This window comes from Bos indicus, chromosome 5 (genome assembly GCF_029378745.1).
Source record: "Bos indicus isolate NIAB-ARS_2022 breed Sahiwal x Tharparkar chromosome 5, NIAB-ARS_B.indTharparkar_mat_pri_1.0, whole genome shotgun sequence".
NCBI classification, from domain to species: domain Eukaryota; kingdom Metazoa; phylum Chordata; class Mammalia; order Artiodactyla; family Bovidae; genus Bos; species Bos indicus.
Window position 1 is genome coordinate 74,544,147 of NC_091764.1, and position 27,000 is coordinate 74,571,146.

The following is a 27,000-nucleotide window of genomic DNA, read 5'->3' on the forward strand; positions in this document are numbered from 1 at the left end:
ACTTTGCACCAGGCACCTTCCCAACTGCTTGGTATGAATTCACTTCCTTTTAGTTCTCACAATGATCCTGTAAGAAAGGAAACTGAAGCTCAGAGAGGTGAAGCAACGTACTCAAAGCACACAGCTAGTGCTAGAGCCAGACTCCAAGTCCAGGTTCCTGTCTCCTGGGCACACATTCTCACACTATTGCAGCTCCCAATGTAGTAATAGCATTGAAAGACACTGATTAACTATCTAAAGAAGAAGCTTTTCCTTGGGAGGGAATGAGCAGAACCCTTTGTATAAATTGATCTGTTCTAACCATATGACTTAGGACTGGATTATTTTAACTCTAAGACAGCAGCAGTCACTTTATAGCAGTCAGTAACCCAAAGAATGCAGTGGTTTCTAGTGCCACCACCTTAAAGATGATGGAAGAAGCTGAATTAAATGCCAACAAGAAATGTGTGACTCCTGCTGTGAGAACTGTCAGTGTAGGAGACATATCATGTTGATGAAACGTAGTTCTCTAGAAAAGTAGGCATGAAAACAGGGTTAAACCAGAATAATGAGAGTGAACTGTGACCTTAAAGAGATATTGTCTGGCAGCATCTTGCCCAGCCACATGTACACCCATGGACTTCCGTCCACTCAAAGGAAGGAAGACCCCTTGTAGGGGAGGTGAATTCCAGAGAATGGCATCTCTGCTCCTTTAAAGACAAGAATGCTCTTGAAGATGATCATAGAAGTGGTCATTAAGGGGCACCCACATATACTAATAACAATAAAAGATAATGATTCCTATGAATGTTTCAATGAGACAGGCTCAGTCTGTGAAAGGCCATGAGTTCATAATAATTTTCAAAGGAGAGGACTTTAGAAAAATGTAGCCAAAAAGAGAGACATAAAGGTTAAAAAGAATGCTAGTGGTTATGCAGAGACGAAAGACGGAAGAGACATGGGATCGATGCCTGGGCAGGGAGGATCCCCTGGAGAAAGAAATGCTTGCCCACTCCAGTATTCTTGCCTGGGAAATCCTATGGACAGAGGAGCTGGGAGGGCTACAGTCCATGAGGCTGCAAAGAGTTGGACACAACTGAGCTGGTATCTTTCTTTTGTTTCTATGGTGCAACGAAGAGTAAATGAAATGGGAAGTATTTTGTTGTAATTGAATTTAATAATAAGAGGAGTCTTGAAGTCTATGGGTATATTCCTTTCTGTTTGTTTACATGAGTGTTTATAAAGGATTGAGAAAGAAAGAACCCCTGACATCCAGAGGTTGGCCTGTGATCACAACAGGGTGCTGCTCTTCTCCCATTGGATGTAAGACTCTCACAGGACTCCAGCCTCACACAGGGTCACCCTGAGAGCAGAAGCGAAGGAGACAGCAAACACCTGTCACTGCGCCCCCCAACACCACGCCCCCTCCCCTGGCTGAAAAGCAGGATTGCTCCTTCTTACTAATCACACCTTCAGCCTTGCTCTGCTCTCCCCTCTCCATAGATGAGGTACTGAGAGCCCGTTGGTAGTGCTGCCTCCCATTCTCTGCAGCTCCCAATCTAGAGCAGCCCCATTTCCTTAGAGCTTCCTCCAAATCCCCTCACCTACGCTCCAAACCTAGAATCTTTCTTTCTGCACCTTCCTCTACAATGTTCACAGCTCTCCCTCAGGAAGAGTAACCATCAGCTTGTTTTTAGGGAGTGTGCCTTGTGTCAAAGCCTGGAGGCACCGTCATGTAGATGGGAGAGAATTCACAAAGGCAGGCCCTCCTTCAAGTAGATGGAAGAGGAGAGCTGGCGGGCTCCCTGCCCCTTCTCTGCCCCAAAGCTGTAGGACCCCAGGAGCCTGGTCAGCCTATTGAAATCATGAAACATGAGAACAGAGTCAAGTAGAAAGAAGAGGAGGGCTCAGGCAGAAGGGCCGGCTCCTGGATAACGACAAACCACTGTAAATGCCTTGAACACTGGACTCATCCTTCCGTCCTTCCCTCCCATTTTTGGCCTCTTCCTGACCCTTGTCTGGGGCCTCAGATGCATGTGGATGCTGATAGTGCTTCCTCTGCTGGATTCCTATCCAGGGCTTCCTCCTCTGTTAGCTTCTGATTGGTCCCTTTCGGAAGGCTGTTGGTGGGAGAGGGGAGGACCCTGGAGAAGCCTGTCCCTGCCCAGCTGCATGGCCAGTCATGCATGCCTTCCCTCCTCGTGGGCAGACAGATTCTCCCCAACCATCTCCCTCCTGTGCCTGCAGTCACCCTCCCTGGGAAGGGAAAGGGGCATTAAGAAAGTCCCTGGCCGAGCACCAGGATCCTCCCGACTGCCCCAGCTCCTGTCTTCCTCACACTCTCTGTCTCCACAGGGCCTGCTGCACGAGACTGGCACCTCACTTGGCACAGGCTGCCCCTCCCCACAACATGTGCTTCCCCACTGCCCTCACCGCATGACGGGTTACTTGTCCCTGGAGGCCCAGCTCCAAGCCTCCCTCTGCCACCTTCCCTGAGTTGCTCTCCAGCTCCTCTTGAAGGTGGCACTTTCCTGGTCATGGTCCCTTTTTGCTCAGTTTCTCCAGGTCTCAGAACCCTTCCCACATCATCAGGGGCCCTGTCTCTTCTCTGCTGCTCCTCCAGGCCAGGGCCTCTGGGCACCCTCCGCCCACCTGGGCACAGCCTGGCCAAAATATGAGGGGTGGGACCCCTTATGGGAACATGAAACTACCAGCTTCTCGATGACACAGCACAACCCCAGTTCCCCTGTTAAAATTAGAAAGGGAGGGAGGGGAGAAGGGAGAAAGAGGAAGAGAACGAGGTGGAGAGGAAACTAAAGATCCTAATCAATCAATCTTTCAAAAGGATCCAACGTACACCAGAGAGAAAAAACTGAAGGGACTGAAAGAAACTCAGCAGTGGCCACAGGTCTAGAAAAGGTCAGTTTTCATTCCAGTCAGAAAGAAAGGCAATGCCAAAGAATGCTCAAACTACCACACAATTGCACTCATCTCACATGCTAGCAAAGTAATGTTCAAAATTCTCCAAGCCAGGTCAAAAGTATGTGAACCATAAACTCCCAGTTGTTCAAGCTGGATTTAGAAAAGGCTATTATACTGATGTCTGTACAGTTTGGCTTTTTATCTTAATATTGCAACACCGGGATGTATGTGGACCTTGTGCAGTGAGCCCTTCTCACTTCTTCCAGCAGGGCCGCCTTCCCCACACAGGACCTCCCATCACCCACAGAGCAGAAGGCCTGGCAAACACAGGAAGCCAACACCCTTCGACTCCACGCTTGGTGTCCTGCCCGTCTCCAGGCTGCAGTGTCCCCCAGGGCCTGGCACTGAGCCTAGCACTCAGAGGCAGGGTTTTTCAACAAACCTTGATTCCTTGTATCTGAAAAAAATCCCCTTCCCCATCAGCCCTAGCCTAGCACCCTCGGGACAGCTTCAAGGTGGCCAGGTCATAGGAGGGGAGGCTCTGACTCCTTGTCCTCCTCCACCCCGTCTGCTTCCTTTAATTTCCTAAATGGCTGAGTATGCGGAACATACACCTTCCTTCTGGGGTCGATGTTTATGTGTCAGGAGTCCACATCCTGAGCTGAGCCCACCTGAGCAGGTGTGGCACTCGCTCTGCTCTGTTGAGGGTCCCTCGGCTGGGAGGAAGCCCTCAGCAACACCCACCTCCACATCCAGGCTCTGCCCCTGCTTAACCTGCTGACCTCACCTCTCTGAGCTTCCATTCCTTCTTCTGTCAGTTAGTGACAGTCATCCTTTTCTCAGACAGTCATCCTGAGGATGGGAAGATGGGATGGGTGGGGTCTTACCCTCCTGCTTACTCAGGAAACTTCCTCTGTCCGAGTGTGAACAAGATCCAGTTGTTCACATCTGTGCAGATGCAGCCGCTAGCTGTGCGTCTCTGCAATGACCACATACACCCTCTGGGCCCAGATATACTCTGGGAAACAAAAGTGAAAGTCAAAACTCTTATTTCTGAGTTCTCAATTCAAACAAACGTCCCGCCCACCAGGCCCCACCCTGGGCTATTCCCCCTCCTGCTGACACCCTAGAGAAACAAGTCCAGTCCTGACATCCACGTCCTTCCTTCTTGACACAGCCCACCCTGCCTCGGGCTCCTTGAAGGAAGACTTGCCACCAACACAGCGTGAGACCCTTGGCAAATCACTCCTGCATAATTCCATCTTCTCACTCACCAACCCCACACTCACCAGCCTGCCTGCTTCGTTCACCTTTGAGCCACCAGCACGTGGTACTGTCCAGAACACACCAGTTGCTCAGTGCATACTGGTCATACTCTGCTGTGGAGGGCCACGCTCATCTGGCTTCCAGGATTCGCTCACACAGGTTCTTCTGCCAGGGACACCTGCTGCACCCAGCCGGGACAAATCTTTCTGCAAAGCCCGAATCTGAGAAGCCTCCTCTAAGAAGCCCTCCGTGACCTCGCCTGCAGAGCCCACTGTTTCCTGCTCTGTGCCCACGGTACCTGGAAGAGGGACCTCACGTCACCCCTCAGCCACTCTAAGCCCCACCTCCACCCATTATGATCAGATCCCTCTGGACTTAGCCCTGCTGGCAGGGACGGGACTCGAGCCTTTAGTCCCAGTGGCCACAGGAGGAGGCCCAGCCTTGGTGGTCACTGCCATAAGGTGGATGCAGAAGTTTGTGGGAAGGGCTGAGAGCACACTGCCCTTTGCTACCTTGGCTTATCTCCACCTGACAACAGATTTTTTTCCTCTCCAAATGGAAGACTTTTATCAGAAAACCAGTGTCCTGGCGACTCAGAGACGGCTGCAACAGAGAGCTGGCCCTGCCTCCGTTGGGATTCTGAGCAAAGAGCCTCTGTGGACAGGGCTGAGCGTGTGGCAGGAGCTGTGCTCTCACCGTCCACGCCTTTCCTGTTGAATCTCACATCAGCTCTAGGAGTGCTGGCTCCATTTCACAGATGAAGAAATGGAGGTCAAGTTCCCACAGTCTGAGAGTCCTGCAGCTGGATTGCTGGTGAACTTCTCGGTTTGCCTCAAGCAGAAGTGACTGCAGTGGACCTGGATGCCCCATGAAGGCCCGCCTGCCCTTCCCTCAGGGCTGCTTCACCCCAGGAAATGTTTGAGGGAGGGACAGGAAATTATTCCATGAGGATAGCCAACCATAGTTTGGTCTTAACACAACTGTTATGTATCTGTTGCATTTTGCATGTAAGGGAGCTAAGAGGATGGGAGAGGTGGGGGTGCTCTTCCAGGAATTCAGGGACTTGTGTTTGGTGGGAGAGTGTCAGCAGCTCACATCCTGCAAACATTCATTTGACACCCTGTTCCCAGAGTTCAGGGCTCAGGACAAGACAGAAGCCCCAGACCCCAGATAGAGAGGAATCAAGGGGCAAACAGGCCGCTGCCCTGCCCACTGACCCACACAAGTCTGCTCCTGAGCTTACTGGAGCTGCTGGGACTCAAGGATGCCTCCTTTCCAGAGCTTGGGGTCCTCTGGGGACAGCCGACTCTGGGTGTCACCCCTACAGAAGGGACACAGGGAGGAACAGTGGGAGGCAGGAGCTTTCCTGGAGGGAAAATCCAAGCAAAGTCATCCCTCCCGCCTGCTTACTTTAAACCTCAGGCAGAAATTCAGGGGCAGGGAAAGCCATGTGGGCTTCCCCAGGGGAAAACTGCCAGCATGAGGGTGCCCAGGCCCCACTCCCTAAGTGCCCTCCACCACAGGATAGTTAGGGACCCCAAGCGAGGATCAGGCTGGGTGGGCTGGGTGTCCTGGGACTCACCTCCTGGCCAGGTAGCCCCTGCAGCAGGCCTGGAAGCCGATGATGACATCCGTGATCTTCAGGTCCCGCTCCTCCTCCAGGCGGGCCAGCATGCTGTCCCGAAAGAAGACCTTGCTCTGGCCCATGTGGTATAGGTTGCTCAGAGCTCCAGGGCTTCCATCCAGAGGAGGAGAGCCAGCTGCTGACCACGGGGCACCCCATCCACCATAGAACCCTGGAGCAAGGTCAAGGCCAAGGCCAGGGAAGGGGCCTGGAGCCTGGGTTTCCCTGCTGCTCTGTGGGCAGCCTCCTCCTGGTTCAGGGAGAGTGGGGCTGAGGGAATGCAGGAGGGGGCAGGTGGGGGATAGCACGGGACAGATAAGAAACACAGAACCTCGGCTCTGTAGGGACCTACCTCTGCAGTCTGTGCCCACGTGCATTTCTAACCAAGGTGGCAGTAGATAGTGGGGCTCAGGAGGCATTACCTTAGGTAACTAGGGAAACAGTGTCCTTGTTTGTTTATTTGACTGCCCTGGGTCTTCACTGCTGTGGGGACAGGGGCTGCTTTCTCTAGTTGCAGCGAGTGGGCTACTCTTCGTTGAGTATCGGGCTTCTCATTGCAGTGGCTTCTCTTTTTGCAGAGCACGGGCTCTAGGGAGTGGGCTCAGTGGTTGTGGTGCACGGGCTTAGTTGCTCCCAGCATGTTGGATCCTCCCGGACCAGGGATCAAACCCATGTCCCCTGCATTGGCAGGCAGCTTCTTTACCACTGGACCACCAGGGAAGTCCCAAAAGGTTTCTTTTGAAAAAGGTACTTTAAAGTCAAGACTGGCTTCAACATCCTTCAAAAGCGCAGGGGCTAAGCAGGGGAGGCTGAGCAGTGTGGGGCCATGTGCAGGGTGACGGGCAACACCACAGGTGGCTTGAGAGCCTCACTGGGACAGTGTAAGATGCTCCTCACCAATTGTCCTTGTCGCAGAGACTGGGTCCAGACCAGCTCCACAGGCATCTGAGTGTAACCAGTTGTTAGATATTCTGTGTCAGCAGCACAACTTCCTGAGAAAACCGGTGGATTCTAAGTATGGACCTCTGCAGACTCAAGACACCCCTGTTCTCTTCGGTCTAAGCCCTGGGAACAAGGCAGCTGGAGGCTGTGTGCCGGTTGGTATGATGGCAGCTCTGTGAACTTCAAGGCATTTGTGAGAACTAGGAGCAGCAGCTTAAAACCAGCAAACTCAGGGCCAAGCGAGGAGCTAGAAGCCTCCAAAACGGGCCCTGCCAGAGGAGACTCAGGTCCTGGGTGGCGGGAGAGACCTGTGCCCATCTCTCCCCACATTGGGAAGCACAGCAAGTGGCGACAGATAGCCCCGTGGCCTGGGCTCCAAGGAGGTGAGTCCACCACCCTGGGCCAGGATGAGCTGTGTTACAGAAACACCACATGCTTGCTTCACTTCCTCCTGAAACAGGACACCCTGCATCCTCCTGACCAATCAGCTCAACATGGATCCAGGGAAGAGGCTCCAGCTCCCGGAGGCCCCACCCAGGATGGCCCTTCCAGGTGGGGGCTGTGGCCACACTCCTGCACCCTGGGCCCAGCTTCCTCCTGTTCTCCGTTGGGGTGACAATCACGTGCTCTCAGAGGGTCAGTGAGGTCTTGATAAGGACCCAGGTGACAGTGCTGACACAGCGATGGCCCAGCCCAGGCTACACAGGGGTGAATTTCCCCGCAGGAAAGAGGGACTGGAAGTGGGATCGCAGTGAAGACTGGTATCAGGGGAGCAGTGCTCCTGAGGTCCTGGGGTTACTGCACCTCCCTGTTGCTGCACATGTTTAACATACATGCAGAGCACTGGGAAAGGAGCCCACAGAGCAGGAGAAGCACTGGCGTCACGCTGGGGCCCTTCACCCCTGACATCCCGGCAACACGCAGCAGGGAGAGGAGATTCGTGTTTGTCTCCAGCTGGGGAAGTGGCCGGTGCACTTACTGTTGTGTGTGGGATGTTGGACCCAGAATAGGGTAAGGAGAGTCGTTTCCATTGGTCTGAGAAGAGGGCACGTGTGCATCCAGGAAGCACTCAATCTGGAGTCTCTCTTCCTGAGACTCTGCCCCCAGGGTTCAGGTCCCTGTTAACCATTCATCTTCATTATTCTTCAGCCTGACCTATTGGTCCAAGAATATAGTCCTCAGACCTAAGCTCCTCTGTTTCCTGGGAACCTGACACTGAGATTCCAGGGCCTTGGACCTAAGCTCCCTGCTGGAACGGGTCTCTGGGGACAGACTGTGAGCTCCTGCAGGGGGACCTGCCCTACTTTCTGTCCTTCCTGAACTGTGCAGGTTTGGGGGCTTCTTTCCATTTTCTGACCTGGCCTGCATCCCTCCAGTGCATGCTCTTCTGTGCTCACTTAGCCAAACTCAGTTTCTGTTGCTCAGAACCACAGGGATCTCAGCTGACACAGGGGTGACTGTGGAATTGTATCATCTGCACATTGAGCTGAATGGGGTCAAGATCTAAGGGTTCACGGGGACGTGGGGATGGACACTGAATGGTTCTGTAACCAGTGCCTGGAACCCTGCCTAGGAGAAGTCTGGGCAGGATTTGAATTCCCGAGGAACTTACAAAGAATTACAGAAGCAATTACACTCATGATTCGGGGATTAGACAGATGCTGGCCATGACTGCTGACATCTTCAGGAAGGAATGGAAGGGCTGATTGAAGCCTCAGGGAAACACTGGATGAGAGGGAGTCAGAGGCACTGAGGAAAGTCTTCCGAGGGAGGTCTGGACAAAAGTGGGGAGAGGGCCCTGCAGCACGTGGGGAGGGACTTAGGAGACATCCTGGGATCATTTCCAGGTCCCGGGTCTCTGGCTTCCTGCCTTGGGCTCCAGGCGTGGGAGCCAGTTAAGTGCTCACATGCTCCACACATGGAAACACAGAGAGTTGGTGCCCTGTGGAGCAGGCTCATGGGGGCAAGAGCCACACCCAGATTCTCCCCTCTCCTTCCGGGACAGGAAGAGCCTGAGGCACCCCATGAAGGCTCCTCGGAAGGTCCAGGCAGGTGCAATCCCAGATGGGTGACCAAGTCAGAACATGGCCTTGGATGGACTTTCCCTCCATGCCTGCTCCCATCCTCCAGCCCCTCAGTCCTGCTCCTGGAGATTGAGTGAGCCTGGCCTCCAGTTCTGCCCTCAGGGGACCCCGCTACTGCACACTGCTTTGGTCTGCAATTAGGCTTCAGCATCTGTGCTCAGAGTCACGGGTAGCTGTGGAGGAGGTGAAAGCAGTTGTGTTAAGGTCGACATTCTTATGGGTTATTCTAGCCCAAGCGGGGAATAGATGAGTGGGGCAGGGCAGTGCCCCAAGGTAAACCCAGGAAGGAAATTCTGGAAGCTCCTGCAGGAGTTCTGGTGAATTGTGAGGCAGCCTGGGCAAGTGTGTTGCTGTCTCTCTCTCCCCTCTGTTTACGGCTGACCCTCTCTCACACCTGCACACAAGCCCTCCGCTGTCAGTCCCCCTTGGGTGTCCATTCTGGTCCCTGGGGCTGGAGGAGGAGCATCCCAGTGCTCAGCCCAAGTCAGATGACATGGGTTCCCCCGGGCATCCCACGAAGCCTGCAGGGCTCCAGGATCTTAGGGAAATGATTGGATGGGAGCTCAGCAGGCAGACAGGAGGAGCCATGGAGGACGTGTTCCCTGAGACCCTGGGAGACAGGCTCCTGGGGAAGGAGGTCAGGCATCTGGAGCCCAGCTGAGCCCCTCAGTCAATGCAAGGAAGCCTCAGTGAATCCGCTCATATTTATTGAACCAGAGTCTAGAGAACACAAGGTGGAGAGAACCAGAACCACCTGAAATATCTTATCCAGCCTCACCCCCAGCTGAAGAAGAAACCGAGGGTCAGAGAGTCGTGTCTGTTGGTTCCAGGCTGTTTCATCTCTTGACACACCGAAAGTTCCTTGACCTGTTTCTGCCTCTTTGTTTCATCCTTCTTTCTTTCTTTCTTTTAATCAACCTCTGTTCCTCCTCCACATTTGGATTTTCATGGAAACGTCACTGGTCTCTCGGTGCACTCTGGACCCAAAGAGCTCCTGGCAACGTGTCAGATGTTCCATCCACTGTGTTGTCACACCACTGCTGCCACCAACATCATCACCACCATCGTCATCAAGAAGCCACTGCCTGAAGATCTACACAGACAATTCTTCATGAAGACGTACAGATGGCCAGCAGGTACGTGAAAACATACTCAACATCACTAATTATTAGAGAAATGCAATCAAACTACAATAAGTTATCTCCCCTACAGCGATCACAGGGACTATCACCTACATCTACAATGCTCTGAGGCTGTGGAGAAAAGGGAACCCTCCTACACTGTTGGTGGGAATATAAATTGGTGCAGCCACTATGGAAGGCCATGTGGAGTTTTCTTAAACAACTAAAAATAGAGCTACCTTATGATTTAGCAATCTCACTTCTGGGCATATTTCTACAAAAAAATTAAACCTCTAATTTGAAAAGATACATAGCAGAAGTATTCATAACGGCCAAGACATGATATTAACCTAAATGTCTGTTGACAGATTAATGAATAAAGCAAATGTGGTACATGTATACATACCATGGAATCCTACTCAGCCATAAAGAAGAATGAAATAATATCTGTAGCAATATGTATGGATCTAGAGATTACTATACTGAGTGAAGTAAGTCAGACAAAGACAAATATATGTTATTAGCTTATATGTAGAATCCAGAACATAATATAAATGAACTTACAGAATAGAAACAGACTCATAGACATAGATAATGAACTTTTTAACAAAGTTTTGTGGGGATAGGTGAATTAGGAGACGGGATTAACAGATACACACCAGATAAACAAGGGCCTGCCTACTGTAGTAGCATAGGAACAGTATTCAATACTTTGTAATAAACTATAATGGAAATGAACAAAAAAGAACATAGACATATACATACTCAGATACTCTGTCATGTCTGACTCTTTGGAACACCATGAACTGTAACACGCCAGGCACCACTGTCTATGGGATTTCCCAGACAAGAATATAGCAGGGTGGTATCATTTCCTCCTACAGGAAATCTTCCCTACCCAGGAATCAAACCTGTGTCTCTTGCTTAGCAGACACATTCTTTACCACCTGGGAAGCCCACATAAATCGATACCTGTATAATTGAATCACTTTGCTGTATACCTGAAATTAACAGAATACTGTAAATCAATTATCCTACAATAAAACAAGCAAACAAAAGAAGTCACTCCCTAAGTAAGACACATCAGCTAGGGCCAAAGGTCAGTTGATGCCGGAGGAAAGGTCTAGAGACCACCACCAGGGGAAGACTCTTCCTGCTGGGACATCACAGCCTGTGGAGGGCGATAGAGGAGCCCCTGCTACTTCTGGATCCCAACAATCCTAACTGATGTTCTCCCATTTTCAACCCATTCGTATACCTGGCCTCTCATTGCTAGTTCGCCTGCCTCTCCCTTTATTCGGCCTCCAGTGTCATCTTTAGTCCAAAGTAAGTGGTTTCTGATGGGAGGGGAGTTTGGGGGAGAATGCATACGTGTATATGAATGGCTGAGTCCCTTTGCTGTTCACCTGAAACTATCACAACATTGTTAATCGGCTATACTCCAATACAAAATAAAACGTTCTTAGTATGAAAAAAAGTGGTTTCTCCCCGCCTCTCATTCTCTGGTCCCCCCTCCTCCCTTAATCCAGGCTCCAGGCCCTTTCCTTCTCTCTCCTCATCTATCACCTACATCCATCCCTTCCCTGATGTGCTCAACCACAGAAATGCCAAATTCCTAACACCCAGCTTCATTAATGTGGTCTCCCTCTCTTTCCCTCAAACAAGGTACCTCTGCACTTTAGACCCTCACATGTCCCTGGACCCTGCACTGCTCTGGGGGTGGTTAACTCAGGTCCTCCTGCAGACTCTCATAGATCTGGGTGAGCTTCTCCAGCTTCCTCTCCAGCTCCCATGCCCGTCGCCTCAGGCTTTCGGCTGCTTCTGTCTTTGCACCATTATGCAGGTGTATTGACTCCTTCACCAGGAAGCCCACATCCACCAGAAGGAAGACCCCTGCAGCAGCCAAACCTGCGATCCGGGCTCCTTTGGTAATTGTTACAGCTGTGGCTTTGAAACCTGTCTCTATATGCTGGATGCCTGGGCCTGAGATTCTCCCAGGGCTCATGTAGATGCTTGCATTGGCTTCAGAGCCAGGGTTGGCATTGCCTGTCTCCATGGCATGGATGTGCATTTCAATGCATTGTACAGCTTCTTCCTTTTTTGTGTCAACAATGTGGGGGTTGCTCTTGAGTACCTCTAGGAGAACTTTCCATTTCTTGACAACAGTAGACATCAGGCGACTGGCTTCGGTTTCTGCTGATGACCTCTTCACACGTTCGATGATACTGGTGGACACACTGGTCACACCGGCTGCTGCTCCCAGCCCTATCCCAGTGGCCAAGAGCGCCACACTGGCCCCCATTGTCACGGGTGCCAGGGCCAGGCCAACGATGGTCAGAACACCAGACACAGCACCAGTGCTGTGGGCCATCACGTTGGAGATTGTACATCCCTTATGGACCTTCTCAACCTTGTCTGCGAGCTCATGGAATTTGCCTATGAACTCCTCCAGCTGCCATTTCACCCGAGGAAATTTATTCAGAAACCTCCTCCTGTCCAGCTGCTCTTTGGGGAGTTTTTCTTGGTCCTCCTCAACTAAGACTCTTTTCAATTCGTTCAGATAATTGTGTAGTTCATCCGTGTCTTCCCTGTAACGATGAAGGTCAAGGGATTAGAAAGGCAGTTTGTTGTCTGTAAAATTGGCTCCATAATATCTATTCTGCATAAATACAGATGTTACTATAAATCATTAGAAAAGAATTTTATAAATGTAAACTTTTCTCTTTCAACCTTAAACACGTTTCATACTTTATAGATGCTCCATCTTGAAATAGCTAAACTTGGAATAGGTAAACGAGGTCACCTTAGGATACCGGCAACTTAAGAGAGGTATTTGAGAGAATTCCCAGGTGGTCCAGAGGTTTCAACTCTGCACTCCCACTGCTGGCCTTAACTCAATCCCTGGTTGGGGAATGAGGATCCCACAGGCCATATGGCTCAGCCAAAGAAAAGGTATGTGGTAAAGATGTCTCACAGGTGGGTCAACACCACCACTTTGAAAGAGTTTTTGGAGTGGGAACTCCACAGATAAACAAAGACATGTAGGACTGGAGGAGAAAACCTTCATTCAAGGGCTTCAGTGTATAGTGAGAAGTCTCCCTGCCCTTGGCTACTGAGAAGTGGTCCCTAAGCCCATAGAATTCTGGCTGATAGGAGTATCCTTGCATGCCTGGGCCTTTGGTCACTGGTCAGTCTGACAAGGTGATGAGTGACCCAAGGTCTCTGGGTCTCATTGTATCAGTCCTGCCATTTGGCAGAGCTGGACACTGGGGCACGAGTCTGACTTCCAGGAGGGGCTGGAGATGACAGGTCAGGGTAATTTGGCTTTTAAGCAAGGTGAGTGTCCCTGATGAGCAGTACTCCATGCATCTTATCACACACCGAATCCATGTCAGTAATGTGTCCTGAGGACAATGGAAGCTTCGTATGTGAAACCTGCCCAGACTCCGCCCTGTGGCTGGTGGGAACTTTTATCCTTCCCTGTAGTAAACTGTAGCTGGGATCATGAAGCTTTCAGTGAGTCCTGTCCATTCTATAGGGAATTCTTGAACCTGAGAGTCGTTTTGGGGATCCCCTAAATTTGCCACTGAAGTCAAAGTAAGGGCAGTCCTGGGCACTGTGCCTTTGCACTTTGCAGATTGGCTGTCTCTATGACCTAGAATAATTTAAACCCAAAAAGTCAGAGCTAGAAGGCACCTTATAATCATTTGGTCTGCCATCTGCTGTCTTCTAAGCATTGAGCCCTTGACCTTCTCAGCAGAAGGTCACTGGGTCCACCCCACTGCCCCAGTTGACAGGGAAGAGGGAGATGAGCTATGAGCCCTGTTTCCCTTGGACTCTCCAGCTCACCTCACTGACTCCTGACCCGTCACCCAGCACCCTCAATCGCTCAGGGGTCACCAACCTAACTCACAATTTACCTGGAGACAGCTTCATTGCCTGCACCCTAAGGCCGTGGGCAACCTGTGGAACCTCTAAAGATTCAAGGGACTTGAGGAAACAGTCATCTGAACAGCTGAGCCTGAGGAGACCGGCACTTACACAGTTGGTGGAGGAAGCATTTTCCTCTTGGGTGGGGATGTGTGAGGCTCCTCAGAATCCCTCAAATGTCACACAATCACATCCACTCATTGTGACCCTGGAGGGCTCCCTAAGCCACATGGCCATCCCACTGTCAGGGGAACTCCATGTAGATTAGAAGAGGGTCCCCAATGGAGTGAGAAGCCAGGTCCCAGGCAGGGTGTGCAGACACAGTCACCCAGGGCCCTCTAGTCCAGCATGAGGGGATCCCACCAGGGAGGGAAGAAATGTCCCCCTCTCCCACTCAGGGGACCTCTGCTAGGGTCACAGTCCCTTCAGTTCTGTGTCCTTAGGGCCCACTGTCTTCACTCTAGCCCTGGTCCTGCTGCCCAAGCCTGCCTGCTAGTCCTCCAACCTGGACCCACTGCTCCACCCTGACCCCTGGGTCTGACCCTGGTGCAGGCCTCCCCGGTCCTTTGGACGAGATGATTGCACTTGGTTCCCCACCTCTGACCCTGCAGTTCACTCTGAGGCCATCACCATAATCCATCAGACTGAATTGCTATTCCCATTGGACACAGGACTGATCTGAGATTCAAAGTCTTAAGCCCACCGTCCCAGGATTTGGGCACAGCTAGATCCAGGATCCCACCAGCTCCTCCAGTTCCTCTCTAGCCTCTCTCCCTTATGGGCCAGCAGGATCCTGCAGGGTTCGTACAGTTCCTAACATCAGGAATAGAAAGACTGTAGGCAGAAACCCAGGACACAAATGGTGGTGTCAGGATTTTCCCACTTGTCCCAAAGGAAATTCTGCTTGGTTCTCCTCACCAGAAAGAACACCCTTGACCCCTGTCTCTTCCCAACAAGCTTTTAAAATGTTACTATTGACTGAGTACTTACTCCGTGTCAGTCATTATGGGAAGCACTTTACATGCATGACCTCAGTGTCCTCACAGTAAAAATGAAAATATGGAGAAACTAAAGCAGAGAGTAGTTCAGTAACTTGTCCAAGGTCACATAACCTGCGCCTTCCTTGCAGGTTTCATCTCTTCTCAACCCACGATCATTCACTGTCAGCAAATGACATGGAGGAAATATTCCTGATGGAATCTTGAGAAGGAACACCCCTGGCCCCAACAGTAGGCTCCTGCCTGGAGGAGGCGTTACTCCAGGAGGAAGCTGGCCTGGTGCTGGGGGACATGGGTGACCTTCCTGGTGCACCTGTGCCGGTTACCTGGACAAACTGGCCTCAGCCTTAATTCTCTCCAGGAATTCATTCAGCAGGAGTAGCAGTTCCTCTCTGCTCAGTATGTCCCAGAGACATTCAACGACCTCCTCAAAAAAGATCTCAATATCTAGATGAAAGAAAAGGGAATAAGATAAGAAAAATTAGTGGTGGGACATAAATGTTATTGAGTATAAAATAGTTAAAATTCATCTTTCTGAGCAGCAGTCACCTGGGGTGCTCTTGGTGAGGTCACCTAGGGTTATGGATGGACTGTCCCCTTCCCCCCCCAATTTCTGTTGAAGAGTTAACCCCTGGTGACCTTTCTGAAGATAGGGCTTGTAAGTAGATTAGGTGAAATGAGATCCTACGTGGGATTCCGAGGTAAATTGAGGTCATAGGTGGGATTCCCTGGGAGTTCTAGTGGTAAAGAACCTGCCCCCATTTGTAAGAGAGGCGGCTTTGATCCCTGAGTCAGGAAGATCCCTGAAGGAGGGCATGGCAAGCCACTCCAATATTCTTGTTTGGAGAATCCCATGGATAGAGGAGGCTGGCAGGCTGCAGTCCATGAGGTTGCAAAGAGTTGGACATGACTGAGCAACTGAACACACACACACACAAAGAGAAGAAGCAGCAAGTGTGATTTGTTAGTTACCCCTTCCAGAATAGACGGGCAGTGCCCTATAAATGAATGCTTTCATGTTTGGGCAGTGAAACAAATACTCACGTTAAATGGGATAAAGAATGTAATGACTACAAATAACCTCAAATCACTACAGGGTAAGACTACTCCTCAATGAGTTATCAAAATCCCTGAGTGATTTCAGAGATCTGGAGGTTATGGAATTGTAGGTAAGATACTGGTGGCCAGGCTATATATATGTGTGTGGGCTGGGACTTGATATCAAATGTTTTTCTTGGTAAATCCACACAAAGAGGCATTATCCTTATCTCACAGAAGAGGCAAGTGAAACTCAGACAGGACAATGGACAGCCCAAGGCCACAGAGCTGAAAGCTCTGAGGTTGAATCCAAAGTCAACAGTTAGACAGTTCTTGGACATGACTTTGAAGTCTCCTTCCATTTAAAATTCCTGTGATTTGTTCATTCTACTCTATAGCACACAGTGGGGATTCTTTGTGACTCATTTTTGGTGGTGAGCATGCAGTAGCATATATAGAAGTAGAAATATAGTGTTGTACACACGAAACTTAGAAAACATTACAAACTCATGTTACCTAATTTTAAAAAAGACTTTAGGACCACATGCCATTGAGCAAAACTACCATGTGAGAGGATTCCTGCTTCTGACCACAGACTCTAGGATGGGCAGGGGAGGGGATCCACCAGGTGGGGGAGGGGTGGAGCCAGATGTGATCCTCATCACCCCTCCCCTCCAGGTGTGAGGTGGCAAAGGCCAGACAGGGGTTCAGAGCAGGGTCCACTGACCCTTGTAGAGAGGCTGGGCTGGTGGCTGGGAAAAGCTGGAGGAAACAGCTTCTGTGGTGATGCCCTAAGGTCTGGGAGCGGGAGGAGGTTTGGGCCAAGGGAGAGAGCAGGAGAAGTCCAATGATGCTGGAGGACCTCCTCTCCCAGGCCTGCCTGGCCTTGGGGACTGCCATCTGCGGTCCATGCTCCGCGTGTGCTCTCCTGGCCTCCGTCCTGAGTCACTTGCTTGGTGGGGGGAGAGGCAGGAAGTCAGCACCTTGGTCATGGCTCCCTAGGAGAGGGCTGGGAAGGAGGCTGTGGGCAGACCCCAGGGTGAGGGGAATCTCCTGGTCTCTCTTGGAAACTCAAGGATGCCTATCCATCGTCTTCATGGTTCTTGATTCCTCTGTAGTTTAACTCAGCCTGGAAATACCACCTTCAATTCTGGGTCACAAGTAGGAACCTTCCAGAGAAGAGAGAGCTGACTACCTGAGCAGTGTCCGAAGTTTTCTGAGCTCATGGTGGCAGCAGGGGCTCTCAGATATCTCCCTTCAGCTCCTTGTCTGCATCAGGCTGGAAGGAGGTGTGACCTCACCCTTGGGGAGAGAAAAAGACTGTGAGCTCCACTGTGAGGAGCAGAGGCTGCAGGGAGCAGCGAGGGACAAGTTCTCCGGTGGGTTCCCCCGGGACGGCCACCAGTGCCTCCAGGAACTTAGCCCAGTGCGGTTCTCTGTCTCCTGGGCTCTGCTGGTTGTTAGTTAAGAAAAGTCATTCACCTCCTACAGCTCCTTCCAAGCCAAGTCAGAGTCCTGCTCTCCTGTTGGGGCACAAGGAGAAGGTAATCAGACAGGAGACTGCTATCTGCGAAGTTATAGGAACAATAAAGCCAGAGACTAGAAGAACAGATAGGAGGTGAATACTCTGGAAGTGAGGTGAGGTTGGGACACCTGTGTTTTTGAATTGGTAATAACTAATATTAATGATATCATTGATCCAGTGTCCTTAACATGCAGGCTCCTGAAACTCACTCAAACTTAGCTGAGTCCAAATTGTCACGCTGGTGCCAGGGTCTGGACTAGACCCTGAGTCTTTCTGGTGCAAATCACATGTGTGTGATGACTATGCTCTACTCCCTATATATACAAAAAGATTTATTTGTGGATATATGTTCATTGGTAAATGACTCTTCCTTCCAAAATGATGTCTTGCTCCCTATCAAGTCTCTCCTTGATAAAGTTCCTGGTGATACGGCTCCCATAGCCCAGGTCTTCCTTGCTTCTGCAAGAGCCTTTTTCCCCACAAGGGCCTGGAGTCCCACAAGCCCTGCCCCAATTCCTGTATCCCTGCTCTGAGTGGCTGAGACCCCTGCAGCTGTTCTGTCCTCCTTGCTTTCCCCTCCTGAATATTGGACTTGATGTAGTTTCTAATCCTTTATGTAAATAATAGTGCAAAGAATACTCTCCTTGTGTAAAACTTCACCTACATCTGAGACTGTATCCTTAAGCTATATCTAGAAGTAGAATTAAGATCAGATGGCATCAACACCTAAAAAATTTCCATACCTAGAGCCACCATGCCATGCAAAGAAACTGTAGCAATTTATGTTCACACTTATAATATATGAGGGTGTCCATCCTTTCAGATATACCCATTCTCAGTGGTCTTTCTTTAAAAAAATCAGATCTTTATAATTAAATCATTTGTTTTGGTTCTGAATGTGATAAGCTTGCCATGGGAGATGAGGAAGGAAAGCAAGTGTTGATGTTTAGCTACTATTTTTAAGAAAGCAAAAGAGCTTCTATCAACTACTCCTCCTGAGACTTGACTGAAATGATGGTAAAGGTATATATAGGTATAATACCATCTACTGATAAGAGTGCCTGGTTTCTGTAGTGTAGTGGTTATCATGTTCACCTAACACGCAAAAGGTCCCCAGTTCAGAATCGAGTGGAAACAGCTTCACTTGGGCTTCCCTTGTGGCTCAGTTGGTAAAGAATCCACCTGCCATTCAGGAGACGTGGGTTCTATCTCTGGGTTGGGAAGATCCCCTGGAGAAGGGAACGGCTACCCACTCCAGTATTCTGGCCTGGAGAATTCCATGGGCTGTGTAATTCAAGGGATCACCAAAAATCGGACATGACGGAGCAACTTTCACTGATAAGAGCAACTGGTGTTTGTGATCATTGCTCTGCATTGGTATCGGCTCTGAAACTTTACCAATGGTACCTCATATGTCCTTCCATTAGCTTTTGAGATGTGTACCATTGTATCCTCATTTACAAATAAGGAAGCTGACATATAGATGTTAGCTGACTTACCTAAGTTCAGAAGGCTTGCCCTTGGTACACTGGTTCCACCCCACTCATGAGCTGAAGAACCCATAGCCTTCCTCTCCTCCCTCTGCTGCTAATAAAAACAAGCATGGGAGCAACAGGAGACCAGAATCTTCAACAAATGTCTGAAGACTCACTGGATGGAGAAGTGATAGCTGAGTAAAGAGGAGTGCAGTAGAGGGAGAGAAACAGGGAGGGTGTTGACAGGAGAGAAGAACGGTCTGCTGGGCAGAGCCCCAGAGGGAGCAAGATGAGAGGGAGGCCAAGGGGAGAGCAGGGGACAAGCCCACCACCCCATGTCCCATCCCATATTCACAGCAGCTTTCACGCTTCACAAGACTTTTAGAAAGTTACTTGAAAATGAGATGCAGGAAAAAAAAAAAATGATGACATGTTTGTTTAATTATGGAGGAAGGTAAAGGATACCCACAAGAGAGATAGATGTGGGATCCAGGAGTCAGGAACATCAACCCCGTGGGAAGGGAATCCAAGGATCCCAGCTGGGCATGCAGCAGACCTAGAGAGAAACCAGTCCAGAATGGGATAAGAAGTCCAGAGTCTGTGGGGACAGGGGACACGGTATCACATGAGGCACCTTTGGAAAGAAATGGAGGAAATGCTGAAGATAAACAGTGAAAGGGGTGAAAATGAAGCCAATTAGAAACATCAGGAAAAACTAAAGCTCAGGAGGAGAAGGGGACGACAGAGGATGAGATGGTTGGATGGCATCACTGACTCAAAGGACATGAGTTTGGGTAGGCTCTGGGAGCTGGTGATGCACAGGGAGTCCTGGCGTGCTGCAATTCATGGGGTCGCAAAGAGTCGGACACGACTGAGCAACTGAACTGAACTGAGAAGCATGTACAGCTATATGGTACAAGTTAGCTCTTAAAAACTGTATTAAAATATCACAAAAAAATGTAAACTCTTTTGTTTGATTTAAAAAAAATCTTAAGTAAATATATCTATATCCAAGTCCTTTGGAGACAGGTGTAAAACTGAAGTAATATTAATATATATAATATGATATAACTCACAGGTGTATTATAACTCACAGGTGTATTAACTCACAGGTTTATTAGTGATTCAAAAATCTTAGTTTTATTTCATTTATAGTCATTATAAAATAAACTTTATCTTAATAAAATAACTTTTATCTTTTAAAATGAAAGAGTATATAAATATGTGAAGTAATGTACTTGTTAATATAAAAATCAAAATACACTTCTAGAACTTGGGAGCCAAAGTACTGAAGGGAGGAGGAGGATTAATATCTCAGTTTACAAAGCTGGGAATTTAGAAATAGTAGGTCCAGTCGAGAGCATCAGAAACGAAGATGTAAATAAAGTGCTTCCAAGTACAAAGCTTTGTAACAGAGGATATACAATTAGTGGAATAATGATATAAGGAGAAGAAGGGGAAAGGTATAATTGAAAGTATAAAAATAAATGAACTCCTTATTTTTCCTAATAAGAAATAAATAAATGCTATCAAATTTAAGTCAAGAAAAACCAAAATGCAATACTTACCACTTATTAGCTATTGTGGTTGGTGACTTCCCACTTTGCACCAGGCACCTTCCCAACTGCTTGGTATGAATTCACTTCCTTTTAGTTCTCACAATGATCCTGTAAGAAAGGAAACTGAAGCTCAGAGAGGTGAAGCAATGTACTCAAAGCACACAGCTAGTGCTAGAGCCAGACTCCAAGTCCAGGTTCCTGTCTCCTGGGCACACATTCTCACACTGTTGCAGCTCCCAATGTAGTAATAGCATTGAAAGACACTGATTAACTATCTAAAGAAGAAGCTATTCCTTGGGAAGGAATGAGCAGAACCCTCTGTACAAATTGATCTGTTCTAACCATATGCACTTAGGACTGGATTGTTTTACTCTAAGACAGCAGCAGTCACTTTATAGCAGTCAGTAACCCAAAGAATGCGGTGGTTTCTAGTGCCACCACCTTAAAGATGATGGAAGAAGCTGAATTAAATGCCAACAAGAAATGTGTGACTCCTGCTGTGAGAACTGTCAGTGTAGGAGACATGTCATGTTGATGAAACGTAGTTCTCTAGAAAAGTAGGCATGAAAACAGGGTTAAACCAGAATAATGAGAGTGAACTGTGACCTTAAAGAGATATTGTCTGGCAGCATCTTGCCCACCCACATGTACACCCATGGACTTCCGTCCACTCAAAGGAAGGAAGACCACTTGCAGGGGAGGTGAATTCCAGAGACTGCATCTCTGCTCCTGCAAAGAAAAGGATGCTCTTGAAGATGATCAGAGAAGTGGTCATAGGGGGCACCCACATATACTAATAACAATAAAAGATAATGATTCCTATGAATGTTTCAATGAGACAGGCTGAGTCTGTGAAAGGCCATGAGTTCATAATAATATTCAAAGAAGAGGACTTTAGAAAAATGTGGCCAAAAAGAGAGACATAAAGGTTAAAAAGAATGCTAGTGGTTATGCAGGAGACGCAAGATGAAAGAGAAATGGGATCGATTCCTGGGCAGGGAGGATCCCCTGGAGAAAGAAATGCTTGTCCACTCCAGTATTCTTGCCTGGGAAATCCCATGGACAGAGGAGCTGGGAGGGCTACAGTCCATGAGGCTGCAAAGAGTGGACACAGCTGAGCTGGTATCTTTCTTTTGTTTCTATGGTGCAAAGAAGAGTAAATGAAATGGGAAATATTTTGTTGTAATTGAATTTAATAATAAGAGGAGTCTTGACGTCTATGGGTATATTCCTTTCTGTTTATTTACATGAATGTTTATAAAGGATTGATAAAGAAAGAACCCCTGACATCCGGAGGCTGGCCTGGTGTCACAACAGGGTGCTGCTCTTCTCCCGTTGGATGTAAAGGCTCTCACAGAACTGCAGCCTCACACAGGGTCACCCTGAGAGCAGGAGCGAAGGAGACAGCAAACACCTGTCACTGCACTCCCCAACACCACGCCCCCTCCCCTGGCTGAAAAGAGGGACTTCTCCTTCTTACCAATCACACCTTCAGCCTTGCTCTGCTCTCCCCTCTCCATAGATGAGGTACTGAGAACCCGTTGGTAGTGCTGCCTCCCAGTCTCTGCAGCTCCCAATCCAGAGCAGCCCCATTTCCTTAGAGCTTCCCCTAAATCCCCTCACATACGCTCCAAGCCTAGAATCTTTCTTTCTGTACCTTCCTCTGCAATGTTCACAGCTCTCCCTCAGGAAGAGTAACCATCAGCTTGTTTTTAGGGAGTGTGCCTTGTGTCAAAGGCTGGAGACACCGTCATGTGGATGGAAGAGAATTCACAAAGGCAGGCCCTCCTTCAAGTACATGGAAGAGGAGAGCTGGCTGGTGCCCTGTCTCCTCCTCTGCCCAAAAGTGGCAGGGCCTCAGGAGGCAGGTCAGCCTATTGAAATCATGAAACATGAGAACAGAGTCAAGTAGAAAGAAGAGGAGGGCTCAGACAGAAAGGCCGGCTCCTGGATGATGACAAACAACTGTAAATGCGTTGAACACTGGACTCATACTTCCATCCTTCCCTCCCATTCTTGGCCCCTTCCTGACCCTTGTCTGGGGCCTCAGATGGGTGTGGATGCTGATAGTGCTTCCTCTGCTGGATTCCTATCCAGGGCTTCCTCCTCTGTGAGCCTCTGATTGGTCCCTTTCTGGAAAGGCTGTTAGTGGGAGAGGGGAGGACCCTGAAGAAGCCTGTCCCTGCCCAGTTGCATGGCCAGTCATGCATGCCTTCCCTCCTCGTGGGCAGACAGTTTCTCCCCAACCATCTCCCTCCTGTGCCTGCAGTCACCCTCCCTGGGAAGGGAAAGGGGCGCTAAGAAAGTCCCTGGCTGAGCACCCGGACCTCCCGACTGCCCCAGCTCCTGTCTTCCTCACACTCTCTGTCTCCATAGGGCCTGCTGCACGAGACTGACACCTCACTTCACACAGGCTGCCCTTCCCAACAACATGTGCTTCCCCACTGGCCTCACCGCATGATGGGGTACTTGTCCCTGGAGGCCCAGCTCCAATCCTCCCTCTGCCACTTTCCCCCAGTTGCTCTCCAGCTCCTCTCGAAGGTGGTACATTCCTGGTCATGGTCTCTTTTTGCTCAGTTTCTCCAGGTCTGAGAACCCTCCCACATCATCAGGGGCCCTGTCTCTTCCTTGCTGCTCCTCCTGTCCAGGGCCTCTGGGCACCATTCGCCCTCCTGGGCACAGCCTGGCTAAAATATGAGGGATGGACCCCTTATGGGGACATGAAACAAGCAGCTTCTCAATGACACAGCACAACCCCAGTTCCCCCTGTTAAAATTAGAAAGGGAGGGAGGGGAGAAGAGGGAGAGAGAGGAAGAGAATGGAGAAGAAACCAAAGATCCTAATCAATCAGTCAAAAGGACCCAACATACACCAGAGAGAAAAAACTGAAGGGACTGAAAGAAACTCAGCAGCGGCCACAGGACTGGAAAAGGTCAGTTTTCATTCCAGTCAGAAAGAAAGGCAATGCCAAAGAATGCTCAAACTACCGCACAATTGCACTCATCTCACATGCTAGCAAAACGATGTTCAAAATTCTCCAAGCCAGGCTTCAACAGTATGTGAACCATGAACTCTCAGATGTTCAAGTTGGATTTAGAAAAGGCTATTATACTGATGTCTGTAGAGTTTGGCTTTTTATCTTAATACTACAACATCGGGATGTATATGAACCTTGTGCAGTGAGCCCTTCTCACTTCTTCCAGCAGGGCCACCTTCCCCACACAGGACCACCCATCACCCACAGAGTAGAGGGCTTGGCAAACACAGGAAGCCAACGCCCTTCGACTCCCCGCTTGGTGTCTGGTCCGTCTCCAGGCCAAGTGTCCCTAAGGGCCTGGCACTGAGCCTGGCACTCTGAGGCAGGGTTTTTCAACAAACCTTGATTCCTTGTATCTGAAAAAAATCCCCTTTCCTCCATCAGCCCTAGCCTAGCACCCTCGGGACAGCTTCAAGGTGGCCAGGTCATAGGAGGAGAGGCTCTGACTCCTTGTCCTCCTCCACCCCGTCTGCTTCCTTTAATTTCCTAAATGGCTGAGTATGCGGAACATACACCTTCCTTCTGGGGTTGCTGCTTATGTGTCAGGAGTCCACATCCTGAGCTGAGCCCACCTGAGCAGCTGTGGCCCTCCCTCTGCTCTGTTTAGGGTCCCTCGGCTGGGAGGAAGCCCTCAGACACACTTGCCTCCACATCCAGGCTCTGCCCCTGCTTAACCTGCTGACCTCACCCTCTGAGCTTCCATTCCTTCTTCTGTCAATTAGTGACAGTCATCCTTATCTCAGACAGTCGTCCTGAGGGTGGGAAGATGGGATGGGTGGGGTCTTACTCACCTGCTTACTCAGGAACCATCCTCTATCCAAGTGTGAACAAGATCCAGTTGTTCACATCTGTGCAGATGCAGCCACAAGCTGTGCGTCTCTGCAATGATCACATACACCCTCTGGGCCCAGATATACTCTGGGAAGCAAAAGTGAAAGGCAAAACCCTTATTTCTGAGTGACTCAAGTTAAGCAAACATCCTGCCCACCAACCCCACCCTGGGCTATTCCCACCCTCCTGCTGACACCCTAGTCAAACAAGTCCAGTCCTGACATTCCACCCCCTTCTTGACACAGTCCACCCGGCCTCAGGCTCCTTGAAGGAAGACCTGCCACGAGCGTGAGTCCCTCGGCAAATCACTCCTCCATAATTCCATCTTCTCACCCACCAACCCCATACTCACCAGCCTGCCTGCTTTGTTCATCTTGTGCCACCAGCACGTGGTACTGTCCAGAACACACCAGTTGCTCAGTGCATACTGGTCACACTCTGCTGTGGAGGGCCACGCTCATGTGGCTTCCAGGATTTGCTCACACAAGTTCTTCTGCCAGGGACACCTGCTGCACCCAACCGGGACAAATCTTCCTGCAAAGCCCGAATCTGGCATCACCTCCTCTGAGAAGCCCTCCGTGACCTCGCCTGCAGAGCCCACTGTTTGCTGCTCTATGCCCATTGTACCTGGAAGAGGGGCCACAGAACATGCCTCAGCCACTCTAAACCCTGCCTCCACCCATTATGATCAGATCCCTCTACTTAGCCCTGCTGGCAGGGACGGAACTCACGCCTTTAGTTCTGGGGGCCCACAGGAGGAGGCCCAGCCTTGGTGGTCACTGCCATAAGGTGGATGCAGAAGTTCGTGGGAAGGGCTGAGAGCACGCTGCCCTTTGCTACCTTGGCTTATCTCCACCTGACAACAGATTTTTTTCTCTCCAAATGGAAGACTTTTATCAGAAAACCAGTGTCTTGGCGACTCAGAGAAGTCTGCAACGGAGAGCTGGCCCTCTGTCCTGCTTGGTTCCTCAGCAAAGAGCCTCTGTGGATGGGGGCTGAGCATGTGGCAGGCGCTGTGCTTGCACTATCCATGCCTTTCCTGTTGAATCTCACATCAGCTCTAGGAGTGCTGGCTCCGTTTCACAGATGAAGAAATGAAGGTCGAGTTCCCACAGTCTGAGAGTCCTGCAGCTGGACTACTGGTGAACTTCTCGGTTTGCCTCAAGCAGAAGTGACTGCAGTGGACCTGGATGCCCCATGGAGGCCCGCCTGCCCTTCCCTCAGGGCTGCTTCACCCCAGGAAATGTCCCTGGGCCATGATGGTCCCCTCCATCCAGGTTTGAGGGAGGGACAGGAGATTATTCCATGAGGATAGCCAACCATAGTTTGCTCTTAAAGCCAACTTTTATGTATCTGTTGCATTTTGCAGGTAAGGGAGCTGAGAGGAGGGGAGAGGTGGGGGTGTTCTTCCAGGAACTCAGGGACTTGTGTTTGGTGGGAGAGTGTCAGCAGCTCACATCCTGCAAACATCCATTTGACATTCTGTCCCCAGTGCTCACATCTCAGGCCAGAACAGACCCCCCAGAGCCCAGACACAGGGGAGTCAAGGGGCAAACAGGACGCTGCCCTGCCCACTGACCTGCACAAGTCCGCTCCTAGCTTGCTGGAGCTGCCAGGACTCAAGGATGCCACCTTTCCAGAGCTTGGGTCCTCTGGGGACAGCCAGCTCTGGTTGTCACACCTACAGAAGGGATACAGGGAGGAACAGTGGGAGGCAGGAGCTTTCCTGGAGGGAAAATCCAAGCACAATCATCCCTCCCGCCTGCTTACTTTAAACCTCAGGCAGAAATTCAGGGGCAGGGAAAGCCATGTGGGCCTCCCTGGGGGAAAACTGCCAGCATGAGGGTGCCCAGGCCCCATTTCCTAAGTGCCCTCCACCACAGGATAGCTAGGGACCCCGAGCGAGGATCAGGCTGGGTGGGCTGGGTGTCCCGGGACTCACCTCCTGGCCAGATAGCCCCAGCAGCAGGCCTGGAAGCCGATGATGACGTCCGTGATCTTCAGGTCCTGCTCCTCCTCAGGTGGGCCAGCACGCCGGCCCAAAAGAAGACCTTGCTCTGGCCCATGCGGTACAGGTTGCTCTAGAGCTCCAGGGTTTCGATCCAGAGGAGGAGAGCCGGCTGCTGACCACGTGGCACCCCGGCCATCACAGAGCCCTGGAGCAAGGCCAAGGCCAGGGAAGGGGCCTGGAGTCTGGGTTGGCCCTGCTGCTCTGTGGGCAGCCTTCTCCTGGTGCAGGGAGATTGGGGCTGCGGGGACGCAGGAGGGGGCAGCTGGAGTTAGCAAGGGACTGGTAAGAAACACAGAACCTCAACTCTGTAGGGACCTTACCTGCTGGAGTCTGTGCCCATGTGCATTTCTAACCAAAGGGGCAGTAGATAGTGGGGCTCAGGAGGCTTTACCTTAGGTAGCTAGGGAAACAGCATCCTTATTTGTTTATCTGACTGCCCTGGGTCTTCACTGCTGTGCGGGCAGGGGCTGCTTTCTCTAGTTGCTTCGAGTGCGCTACTCTTCGTCGAGTACATGGGCTTCTCATTGCAGTGGCTTCTCTTTTTGCAGAGCACGGGCTCTAGGGAGCGGGCTCAGTAGTGGCGGTGCACGGGCTTAGTTGCTCCCAGCATGTTGGATCTTCCCGGACCAGGGATCAAACCTGTGTCCCCTGCATTGGC

General features: G+C 50.3%; 1 protein-coding gene across 3 annotated transcripts; it reads right to left on the minus strand.

Annotated features, from left to right (window-relative positions):
• Positions 1 to 9,507: 9,507 nt before the first annotated feature.
• Positions 9,508 to 24,429, minus strand: LOC109559508 (apolipoprotein L3-like). Of its 3 annotated transcripts, XM_070789720.1 has the most exons (6): positions 24,292 to 24,429; positions 20,473 to 20,571; positions 17,387 to 17,427; positions 17,100 to 17,206; positions 15,193 to 15,313; positions 9,508 to 12,526 (listed from the first exon to the last, which is right to left on the minus strand). In XM_070789720.1, exons 4-6 carry the CDS (start codon positions 17,128 to 17,130, stop codon positions 11,662 to 11,664), a joined length of 1,017 nt encoding a protein of 338 aa, XP_070645821.1. In that variant the 5' UTR covers positions 17,131 to 17,206; positions 17,387 to 17,427; positions 20,473 to 20,571; positions 24,292 to 24,429; the 3' UTR covers positions 9,508 to 11,661. The 3 variants fall into 3 exon arrangements, with proteins under 3 accessions (XP_070645821.1, XP_019816865.2, XP_070645820.1); XM_019961306.2 differs by lacking the exon at positions 17,387 to 17,427; XM_070789719.1 differs by lacking the exons at positions 17,387 to 17,427; positions 24,292 to 24,429 and adding an exon at positions 22,121 to 22,249.
• Between the last annotated feature and the right edge of the window lie 2,571 nt (positions 24,430 to 27,000).